General features: G+C 41.1%; 1 protein-coding gene across 1 annotated transcript in view; it reads left to right on the top strand.

Annotated features, from left to right (window-relative positions):
* DOCK7 (dedicator of cytokinesis 7) overlaps positions 1 to 12030 on the top strand; it is a 102216-nt gene that overhangs the window by 66180 nt on the left and 24006 nt on the right. Inside the window, exons 24-33 of the mRNA XM_009287425.2 lie at positions 1009 to 1098; positions 2110 to 2205; positions 2309 to 2449; positions 2602 to 2715; positions 3736 to 3906; positions 4691 to 4830; positions 8466 to 8635; positions 9458 to 9612; positions 10530 to 10712; positions 11195 to 11330. Coding sequence (XP_009285700.2) covers positions 1009 to 1098; positions 2110 to 2205; positions 2309 to 2449; positions 2602 to 2715; positions 3736 to 3906; positions 4691 to 4830; positions 8466 to 8635; positions 9458 to 9612; positions 10530 to 10712; positions 11195 to 11330 — 1396 coding nt within the window. The remainder of the gene's footprint in view (positions 1 to 1008; positions 1099 to 2109; positions 2206 to 2308; positions 2450 to 2601; positions 2716 to 3735; positions 3907 to 4690; positions 4831 to 8465; positions 8636 to 9457; positions 9613 to 10529; positions 10713 to 11194; positions 11331 to 12030) is intronic.

Raw genomic sequence — 12030 nt, 5'->3', positions numbered from 1 at the left:
TTTCTTTTCTTTTCTTTTCTTTTCTTTTCTTTTCTTTTCTTTTCTTTTCTTTTCTTTTCTTTTCTTTTCTTTTCTTTTCTTTTCTTTTCTTTTCTCTCTTTTTCTTTCTCTAACACTAGTTTCAGCTTCAGGTGGAGCACATTTCTAAGTGGGAACATTAATCACAGCTTCATAGTTTTGTCCATGTTTGCCATTTCTTTTGATGTTGTGAACCATTTTGCCATTTTCATCAAGCATTTAGTATTCATCGTCAAGTAATCCTTCATGACTGAGTGGAATATTGTTGAACCAAAATTGATTACCACATGTAAAATTCTCTCTTAAAACATGTAAATTTGAGTACTGGAACCAGTGACTTGCTAGGGCCAATTGTATCTGTTCTGTGTTGCAAAGTATGAAAACTTTATAGCAGTTTCAGTCGGAAAGACTTATTTACCCCCCATTGCCTGCTGCTTTCCACTGCATGATTGCCTTGAACGTACCTCTCAACTGTACCTCCTTTCAAGTTTATCGGTCTTCCAGAAATACTTAGTCTGAGTTCACTTGCACTCATGGCAAATTATTTCCATCAGAAACAGAACTTCAGTAATTTTCTCATTCACTGTGCCAGCAGCAGCGTCGCTGTGGGGTACATCCCCACGTGCTTGGTCTCTGGTAGATTGAGAGGTATGGACTGAAATTACAAGTATTACTTCCTTGACATGTGCATGTTGATAAAATACAATGATGAAAAAGTTTCATGCTTTGCAGCATTAAGTGTTTTTGTGCATAAGAACATGCAGTTATTGAAATAGCCTATATGTCTTAAAACAATAAAAAGTACTGTCATTTTGTTTAAACCAAATCTGTAAATGAGTAAGAGTTTGAGAATGCATAAAAAGGTGTAAAGACAGTAAAAGCCTACAGTTGGAACAGTATTTTTGTAAACGTACATTGTCCTTGAGCTGCAAAACCCATCCACAGCAAACTTTAATGTCCTGTCATCATTCATTCATCTCCACTCCGTAGGCTACGGATCGAAGTTGTAATCGTATGTCTTCGCACACTGAGACGTCAAGTTTCTTACAAACATTAACAGGACGATTACCAACTAAAAAGGTAGATTTCAGTGAAGACAATTGGTATTGTGGGGCAGGGAGGCCAAGTCGTTCTGAAAACATGATGCAATCTATTCTTTTATTTATAGCCTGATTTTTTCCGAGGTCATTAGGAACTGCTGTTGCTTAACACCTCTGAATATCCAGGCTGTAGTGAATATGAAGTATTCTGACAGAGTTGAATTGGGAACAATAAAATGATCAGGAGTAGCTTATCTGATTTAATGTCCATACTGTTTGGAGCCAGTTTATTACTGGCTTTCAAAAAATATGAATAGCATTGTCTAGACATGTAAATGATACATTCTTGTGTGCAAAATTACAATGTGTTAGCTGGCTAGCATTACGGATGTGTGCTGGACTGTTATATAGGTGTTAGTCCAAAGTGACTCCAGAAAGTGAATGGGAGTTACTTTCGAAGTACGCTCCCATAGAAGAGACGAGATCCTACTAAACAATGTCAGAAAGGCAAAATGCCTGACTTTTTGTGTAATGAAAATGTGATCACTGACAACATCCAGTCTGTGGGTTGGTCCTCCCGAGAAACAACATCAAAAAGCTGTTTCTTAGCCCCACGTTTCTTTCTTACTGTTTTAAGTCCTTTCTCACAGTAAATATATATCTTCGTACAAATCGCTTTATATGTCCACTTTTTACTCCTTTTTCCTGCAAAAATCAGACCAGGCAGAAAGGTAGACTTTTAAACTAAACTTATTTGAGCACCAAACTTTTTTTTTTGGGTGGGTGGAAAATTCTTTTGACACTTGAAATTCAATTTTGGAGCAAGATGCTGTGAAATGTTTCTCACATCACATATCATAACATCATCCTTCATTGTTAGTTGGGGTTTTCTTTAAGGGATGCCACCACTGCTGTTATGTTCCCAGTTATTTATTTTGCTTAACCTCATTGTTTGCCATACTTTCCGTGGACCGTGCTACCATTTCTCATACGGACTGTTTTGTGAGCGGATCTTGAGGCTCGAACTAACTCTGGATTTGAATCTGTGTAGCTTTTTCATGAAGAACTGGCCTTACAGTGGGTTGTGTGCAGTGGGAGTGTGCGGGAGGCAGCCCTGCAGCAGGCCTGGTTCTTCTTCGAGCTGATGGTGAGCAAACTGGAAACACCTTGCTTATTGTCTTACAGTTCATAGTTTAAAACACGAACGGCAACAACTGCAAGTGGCTTTGTTGTAATTTATATTCCTATAGGTGAAGAGCATGGTGCATCATTTGTATTTTGCTGACAAACTGGATGCGCCAAGAAAGAATCGTTTTCCTGAGCGTTTCATGGATGATGTAACTGCTTTGGTCAGCACAATTGCCGGTGATATAGTCTCTCGGTTTCAGAAGGTAATGGCAAACAATTAAACTGAACCCCGGTCAGAGCTCAGGCACCAGACCTCCTGCATGTTTGCTGGTGCCTAGACCAGGAATTGTTGTTTGAAAACATACAGTGTGCTCTTCTTCATTTTCTTTACCCTTTTTCTCTTCCTTCTCTCTAGGATACAGAAATGGTTGAAAGGCTCAACACCAGTCTTGCATTTTTCCTCAATGACCTGTTGTCTATCATGGACAGAGGATTTGTTTTTGCTCTTATTAAGACTTGCTACAAACAGGTAAATGCAGATAAATATTATGACTTAACTGTGAACCATAGCATAGCCTATTACTCTAATTTTCTTTGGACAGACAGTAAACTGTGGACACAGAATTCTGCTATTCAGGTCTTCTTAGAGCAAGCAAGCCATTCTCAGTGGTGGTTTAGAGTTTACACCCTTCTGATTACACTCTTAAATGTGAATTGGGAGTAATTCCCTTGAGTGGACATGCAGCAGGAAGGAAGAATTACTCCCTCTGCTCACCATGTTCAGAGTAATTGAACCAAAAATTAGTAGGAGGTTTTGTGAGGGAGCTCAAACTATCATGGCGTGTCAGCGGGTCTCTCAAGGACACATTGACCCTGTATGATCATATTGATCACCAAGCTCACCTTCCATCCTTCTGAGGGTGCAAGGTCTCCTCCCCATAAGGAGGGTTCCTACGTTACTCATTGGGAAGCTTATTTGCAATGTTGTGACAGGGAAATCACCTCAAACTACGAAGTTTCATTTGACTACAAACATCTGTGCTGACACTGTGTACAAAGGAGATGATGAGGTATCAGGAGCTTAGGCTTAGACTAATTTTTGCTGCAGAGTCTAAAACATTTTATATAAGGGGCAAGAACAGCAGTAGCATTTGAGCTTTGTTGCCTACTGTATATTAGCCAACCTGCATCTTTGACCTGTTAATGCATCACACTGTGCGGTCCTGCTTCTCACAACTCCCTGCTGAAATCAATTGGATGTGGCTATCATATGTGAAGCACATAGTTATTCATTTGCTTATATAAATATGGCTGTTATATACATCTTGTATTGATATATGTGCCGTTGGCTGGGATGTGTATGGCTCCTGCACATCAGAAGTTTAATCTGTAGCACAAAGTGATGTGGATGTGACCATTTAATGATATCAAGCTCTTCAGTTCTTGCTTTGGAAGTGTTTTGGGGGAACAGTGGTGGGACAGGGGGGCTGGTGCTGCATTTATACTCTCTTTTGGCGCTAACTGCAATCTTACGGGCTAAACTTGCCAGGTGTCTTCAAAGCTGTATTCCTTAACAAATCCAAGTAACCTGGCATCTTTGAGGCTGGACTTCCTTCGCATCATTTGCAGCCATGAACACTACGTCACCTTGAATTTACCCTGCAGCTTGCTTACACCGCCTGCATCTCCGTCACCATCTGTGTCTTCAGCAACTTCTCAGGTATGCTGTGACAAGGATCGTTTGTGGAAATGCAAGCTGAGCTTTGTTCTGAGGCTGAAATCATGTGAGGCAGTTGTATCACCTGTATTTTCAGTCTCTCCTTGCTAATAATTTTTGGAAGTGTTTATTTAGAAATTAATTTTTCCTGCCTGTACATAGGTTTTGACTTCTTTTGATCTTTTATTATTGAAGAAAAGAATGCCCATATCCCTATCCTCATAGTGACCACATATATTTCTGCCCTTAGGGACCTAGTCCCCTCCTATACTGGACAAATGCATGAACATAAATGAGCCGTTAAAGAAACGCTTGGTTCACTGTTACCCTTTTCTTACAAAACAAGGGTCTTTCTAGTGCACTGTAGCTTAGTCCTAGCCTGCTCAGAAAAAGTAATTTGAATTAGCAAGTGTGTCATTCAAGTGGATTAATTAGTTGCAAAATTACGTAGACTAAATCAAATTAAAGCCTTCTTAAGCCTGAATAAGAGCATCCATACCCAAGTTAAAAGTTTAGCTAATCCACTTTTAAAGGTTATTTGGCTTAACTTCCCTAAGGCCTGCCCTGTAGGTGGGAAGGCAATAACAACAAACAGAATTAATAGTAGAGTTAGTGAGCTTGCATGTAATGTAAGTAGATGTGCCTAGATCCAAACAAAAAAGGGAAAAGGTAGTTCATGTGAGATTGTCTTTAATTCTGAAAACTGCTTCTAATGTATTTCATAAGCTTTGACTCTATGTTCCAAGGGGCCTCATTATGCAACTTCTGAAACTTGATTTTTTCACAGAGTTCTGGGTTCTCCACAAATGTCCAAGACCAGAAGATTGCAAATATGTTTGAATTGTCTGTGCCTTTCCGCCAGCAGCATTACTTGGCCGGGCTTGTGTTAACAGAACTGGCTGTCATTTTAGATCCTGATGCAGAAGGGTAAATCTTTACAATTTTTTTTCCCAAGAGTTTTCTGTAATTCCAAGCAAATGGTGGATGCAAAGCAAGTTCTGGCACGGCCAGAATTGATTTAAATTTGTGAACTGAGAAGATAAGAAAACAGTTCTTTGAGAATCCTCTTCTTTCTCCCTGCCCCTCGTACTTCTTAATTCCTTAGCCCTGACTCTGTAAACATTATTTCAATCACATTTTTCCAGCTGAGAAGAAGGGAAGGAGGTTCCTGCTGGAGCCCCCAGCTGCCACAGGGGCACTGCTGGAGCTCTAAGACGAAAACAGCTTTTCTCAATTGTAACAAGAAAATAATTTTCAACATTTAGGAAGTCTTTGTTGCTGGTGGTTTTAAACGTTACAATGTATTTCACCTGTGGTCCTCCCAGCTCTTTTTAAACATAAATTATGCACTGATGAGGCCCCTGCGGGTTACATAAATAGACAAATAGAGTCAAGCATGCAGAGTTTGTTGGTGACTTGCCTGGCTTGTGCAGCAAATAATTTTCTGAAGTAGGAGTGTAGCCTGTAGTCCTGACATCCCTTGTGTTATTTAGGGCTGTATTCTGCCTTGCCTCTTTAAAATGGTTTTCAATGGAAATTATTGATTGCTTCCACAGTCCTAAGTTCTCTTGCAGGCATTTTTCTCAAGGTGGACTCAGAAATATCAGCCGAGTCAACAAATGCTGATGATTCATGGTTAATTCTGCCCCTTTACCAAGAGGTCTCAGGAGTTAAACATTCATTCTGTTTCCTGTTGGAGAAGAAAGTGATGCCATAAATTAGAATATTTTCTTGTATATATACATAACACACTGCAGTCCCATTTGTTTGGCCTGAAATGGAAAAAGCAGCAAATCTTTACCCATATACACTGTCTGCAGAAATCCTTTTTGTAGCATAGGAAGATCCTGCTCACTGGTTAGAAATCAGGGCCTGTGTCTGACCATGTTTGCCCTTGTTCTTCACAAACTTTCTGTTCTCACCTACCTGCTTTTTGAGCTCTCTCACGTTGCTATTCTCAGCTCTTAAGCTTGGACCAGGATGGTAATCTCTGCCCAGCTGCACAAAGGAGCTATCAGCATGATGTTGCTGGCGTCCACTGGGGAGACAGCTCCTCTCTCAAACCTTGTCTAGACAGAAAAAGCCCCCTGATACCCATTCAGCTCTGAAGATGCATTTTGATGAAAGCTCCTGAATTTTGGTGAAGATGTATACCAGTAATGCATTTGGTTTTTGTTGTTTTCCAGAATGACTTGTAGTTTGCAGCTTATTAGCTGTTCTCAGGCTTCAACCTTCAGCATTTGCCCTGGTAGATCCACTGTATAAAGTAAACCAGTCTGTTCAGATCTGCTCTTCCCTTGCCTGTGGAGACTTTTAAGAATCATATATATAGAATCATATAGAATCATATATATATAGAATCATCAGCAGGTTATTAGTAGAGGGTTCAGACATGCCTGCCATTAAAATGTTTTGGTCACCATTGGAAAAAGCTCAGAATTGTTCCCAGTTGCATTATGCTGCAGCGGGGGTGGAGAGGAAGGTCCATGTACTTTCTTACTGTGTTAGAGCTTTGCCTTAGGTCTTGATAGGTGATACAGAGCCTTAAATGTGTTCTGCCTTTGCTCTTTTTGCTCCATTAGAAAAATATATTGAATTTTAGCTCACGCATTTTATAAGAGCTCTTTGGATTGAGTTGGACAGAAAAGACTGCAGTACCCTGGTGCCTGAAGGTGGTGCATTAGATAGATCCCTCTGTGCTAGGTGCTGTACAGTAACACGGTACATTACAGTCCTCCTCCAGAGCACTTGCAGTCTAAAAGACAAGACACATGTGGATGAAACAAGCCAGCTGAATGTGACAGTTGCAGAAGTGGAGAACAGAGAGGGAGTCCAAGCAGCTAGACCCTGAACAGATTGTCTCTGCAAACAATGCTGTGATTAACAGCATGCTGGTTATTAACTCAAAATAATTATTGTTGCTCATTTCATAGTACCCATGTTGCCCATATTGACTGATGTTACAGGACAGAAGTGAGAAAATCGGTATTTGGCCCTCAGTATTCAGTGACAAAAGTCAGTTTTCCAAAAGTGTGCAGTGTTGACACAAATTCAGACCAGGGCTGAGACAACAGAGGGGACAGTTGGAGGGCGGCAAGATCAATTCATTGCATTATCAGCCAGTGGGCCGTATTTCCTCCTCTTCGCTATGGATCGATCCAGCACGGTACCTGCTCTGTTCCAGAAAAGTGAAAAGGAAGTCCATGTAGCCCTAGGTTTGAATTATGCTGCTTTGTTTGGATGTGTTTTCCCTATATGCAGTTCTATGGCCTGCAGGATAGTTTCCCTTGAACTGTTAGAAACACAACTTAGGTGCCACTCCTTCAAAGTAATACAAAGACTTTTCTTTAACCTTAATCTGAAGGAACCAGTCAGTTACATAAGCATTTCCTTCCTTGTTGTTAAGGGTCTCACTAATTACACAAACAAGCAATTGTAGGATCTCATTATGGCTTGATTAAAAAACACAGGAAAGAAGTGTAGCTACAACTAGCTAATGTCCTCCTAACCTGTACTGGTGTCTTTTACATCATTTTAAATCCCCAACAATCCAGTCAAAGCCTCTCATCTTTTTTAACCAGAACTCAACTCTACTTTTCAGGTAAGGTGGATACTGCCTGAAATTCAGCACTTGTTTTAATACCTCAGGTCTGAACATTGAAGCTTATGTTTTGCTAATGCATAATGTATGAGCTTCCTTGGCTGCTTCATGCATGGGGTAGAGTTGTCATCTTGGCCTGGTTTGCCTACAGAAGCAAATAGCTACAGAGATACCTGCTATTTGCTCTGAGGGAGTTTTGCCTCTGTGTGGTGGCTGAGGGAATTGAAAGGAGCAGAGTGAGTTCTTGAGAGATTCAGGGGAGTTTGTGATTTCAGGGCACGAGCACCGACTAGGCTCACGCAGGGTGCCCTGCAAAAGGGGATGGTGCTGGGACCCTGCCATCGTTTGCATCTTAATAATGAGGAAGGCCTTTTTTTGTTGTTTTTCCTTCTACCCCTCCATTTCTTTGACACTTTTTATTCAGAATTACGGATCTGTAGTCTACTGTTTTGGTTGAATAATTGCATGGGGGGTCGGAACTGAAGCAGAAACTTCCCGATCATTTGATAACAGAAATGTTCTGTCTTAGGAGGGCTTTTCTCTCTGTAAATGGTATTAAATGGAAACAAAAAAGAACACAACAAATAGTTTCACTAAACCCACTGTCCTCTCAAGTTTCTCTCCCTGTGTTCCATATTCCCCAAATTTTCCTAACGGTCTTTAGTAGACTTGATACTTTAGAATAGCAGTAGCTGGGGCTTTGTTTTTGTATGGAAAATATGAGAGTGTTCACATTATATTGGGTGTGCACCTCCGCAAGATATTTTTGTACATTTTATTTGGCATAATGAAAAGCCAGCCATTTGTAAAATCTGTGGGAGATCAAAAAATACATGTAATGGCAGTTTATGTGAAGTTAAAAATAAAAACCAGGATTTTTTTTTTTAAGCCACTTAGTTACAAAGTATAGTTTGCTTTGAAGATATTAACTAATCTGCATGACCCAACTCTCTTTTAACAGTTTATTTGGATTGCATAAGAAGGTCATCAATATGGTACACAATTTACTGTCCAGTCACGACTCGGATCCGCGGTACGCTGACCCACAGGTAAAGGCCCGGGTGGCAATGCTGTATCTACCTCTGATTGGCGTGATCATGGAAACCGTGCCTCAGCTTTATGACTTTACAGGTATTTTATATTCTGTGCTTTGAGTATATGTTCATCTACTCACAAGATTTGAGTGGTTTTGTTCTAAAATCAAACAACAAAACCCTTTACTGTTGGATGAGATTGTTTCTATTTCTGAATTATAGCTTTGACGTGTTTTCACATCCATTTCCTAAGCTGCACTTGCAAAATATATCCTCAATGGCTGTTAACACTCAAAAGCTGCGTTTGCCTACTTGTTTGCATGAAGTGAAAAACTAGCAATGCATTTTAATTTACATCTGGCTGGTGACTGTATATGCATAGCCAGCCTCCCTGTATGTCTCTGACCTGCTTAAAAAGACACCCCACGTACTGTACAATTCTCATAACAATTCCAAAGGATAAGCAGAGTTCCTCTTCTTCCTTTTAGTATGTGCTGTCAGTTCGTTTTAGGTGTGCTTTGCACAGTGTCCTGAAGAGCAGCAGAGGTGGGTTATTTCAGATTAGGGCAAGGAGTCCGATCTGGAATAGTTTGGAATTTGGAGTAGTCTTCTACATCCTTTGACTTTAATGACACAATAAAGCTGCAAGTAAGGATTTGGAGTGAAGTATCCAAAGGGACCTGGTCTGTTTTCAGAAGGGTTCTAGATACTGAGGTTGTGTAGGTTGTGTTTGAAAATTGTTGTTTGCTTTGCTTTGCATGGCCTCAAATAATAGTCCTGTTTACTTGCAGGACCCCATGAGCATGATGATTTTCAGTTTGCGTTCCCAGACAGTTCAATGAAACCAGCACTGCGGAGGAAGGCTGGGGAAAGAAACTTTGAATTTGGGGATTAACAAGATGCACGTGTTTCTCGGCAGAGAGCCACAATCAGCGCGGGAGGCCGAGCTGCATTGCTGTTGATGATTATGAAAGCGAGGGTGGAAGCATGATAAGCCAGACAGTTGCCATGGCCATCGCAGGAACATCGGTCCCTCAGCTCACCCGGCCCAGCAGTTTTCTACTCGCCTCATCGGTACAAAGCCATCTCTCCCTATTCCTTGACCCTATTCCTTGATCTGTGTCAACAGGCAAATATTTATGCATGCAGGTCCTGTGGGGCTGATCAGTGAGTGGTAGGGACTCTTATCAGCTTGCAGCTGGCTGTTGCACAGGGAGGCAGAGGGTGAAAGACAAGGGGGAACAAATCACGTTTGCATGTTGTGCCTTTCTCAGAGAGGGTATAATAAAATGCCAAGCAGGGATAAAAATCAACAAACCTCAGAAAATGGAAGAATTCTCTTTTCTGATAAAGATTCTCTTTTTCTGAAACAATCTGATAAAAGCTCTGTGAAGTGCAATGGTCATTATGAGCTCTAAGCCCTAAGTAAAAATTCCTACCACATCTAAATCCCACCTAGCCGAAGACTTAAATGGCCATTTCCCCTGTTCTCTGCACAGAGAGGGAATCCTCCTGATTCCAGTAGCAGGCAGGCCCTTCCATTTCTCCCTCCTTCTCCCATTACTCCTGCGTCAGGACCCCATTTTGCTGGATTTTACCTGCACTCAAAGTGAGACACTGATACATACGTGAGATAATGAATGGAGCCCCTCTGCTTAACTGTTAACCTGCTGGAGGTTATTAAAGGCATCTTGAGGGAAGTGGGTATTTACTGCCTGAACAGAAACTCATTCATATAATGTGATTATTTTGGTTCAAACTGCTGCTTCACTCTTGTGGCTTGACTATCTGTGGGCTCCACTGAGCTGTTGGATTGAGAAAGAGAAATGTGTATATCTCCTGGTTGTTAGTAAAAAATGTCTATTCACATTCTGTTCCTATTTGGTAATTATTTAGGCTGGGGTGGTAGCTGGTGCAGATCCTTTTAGTGATGACTGAAGTGTTTGGATGTGAAATACAGTGTGGCAAATGTCTTGACCTGTCTATTTTAGAGTGGCAGGCAGCACTCCACCTTCTCAACAGAGTCCAGCCGCAGCCTTCTGATCTGTCTCTTATGGGTGCTCAAGAATGCGGATGAAAGTGTCTTGCAGAAATGGTTCACAGACCTGTCAGTGTTGCAGCTCAATCGCCTGCTGGATTTGCTTTATCTTTGTGTATCGTGCTTTGAATACAAGGTACTGCTATATTGTTTAAACCTCCTGAAGTTCCTTCTAGGGCTTGCTGAGGAACTGTACCCTCCCATCCCTTACACGACTCCAGAAAGGCATTTCCTGCTCTCTCCTAAGTGTTTCCTGTATTCCAAATCCCAAGGCTAAGCACTTCTCTGTGCAACCTCTAGCTTTTTCCATGTTTACTGTTCAGCCATGCAAGTGTCTGTGCCTTGTTTCACTTCTTACGTAGTTTGTTCTGCTTGCCACTCATCTGGGAACTGCTGTAGGGAAAGGGGATAGCTCTTGGCCATTTTGCTTACTATCAACAAGAAGAGAGTTTTCTGTAGCGGTGCTGGAGTCTGGGTAGATTGTCTAGCTAGCAACTAAACCTCTATTCCTTTCTTGCTGTATGTCTTTAGACAGGAAAGATATTTTGAGTTGTTAATGCTTAGAAAATATCCCAGATTGCAAGAATCTTCCCTCATGGTCTCATTTCAAACTTGCAGGGCAAGAAGGTATTTGAAAGAATGAACAGTCTGACATTCAAGAAGTCAAAAGATATGAGAGCCAAACTTGAAGAAGCTATTTTGGGAAGCATAGGGGCAAGGCAGGAAATGGTCCGAAGAAGCAGAGGACAGCTAGGTAAGTAAAGATATCTTCTGTGCTGTCCCCTTTTTCCAAAAACTGCTACTCTGTGGTGTAGGATACTACCCATCAAGATCTTCATACAAAGAGGCCCCTAGAAAAAGCTGTTTGCGGTTTGCAGCATGCTTCACAGGGTCTGCAAAATCTCTACACTTTTCCTAAGTTCCATCTACAGGCAGTTTATCTGTTACTTGATTGCTTTTGTGTACACGTGATCATGTCTCATTTATGGGATGTTCTTGCCTGAACTTCTTCCAGCGTAGCATCTTTCAGAGCCACCTTCTAGTATGTCCTGTGCAAAGGATCAGAGCGGAAAACAAACTGCCTGATCTTGCGTTGATACCTCTGAAAATGCCTGGATATTTCTCTAACGTAATGAGGCTTGAAATAGCCAGTAGTTTGTGTAACAAGCATCTTCTGATGATTTTTGCTGTTTATGTTGTTTGGGAGGAAGGATGGCCCAGGGATTAGGACAAGAATCAGAACTGTAGTTTTGTCTTCTACTCTGCCACAGGCATCCTGGTACATGTGAGCCAGTTATGGTGGGCTAAGTTGAACAAATATTTTAGAGGCATAATTAATTAATTATTTCAGAGACATGGAGACCTTTGTATTTTTTTTTCTTAACCTGGCCTGATTGCCTTTATTACTTAAAATTCCCATGCCCTCCCAGCAGTGAGAATAAAGACATAAAAGA

This window comes from Aptenodytes forsteri, unplaced genomic scaffold (genome assembly GCF_000699145.1).
Source record: "Aptenodytes forsteri isolate BGI_AS27 unplaced genomic scaffold, ASM69914v1 Scaffold119, whole genome shotgun sequence".
Lineage (NCBI taxonomy): Eukaryota > Metazoa > Chordata > Aves > Sphenisciformes > Spheniscidae > Aptenodytes > Aptenodytes forsteri.
This window is presented reverse-complemented; position numbering and strand designations above follow the sequence as displayed.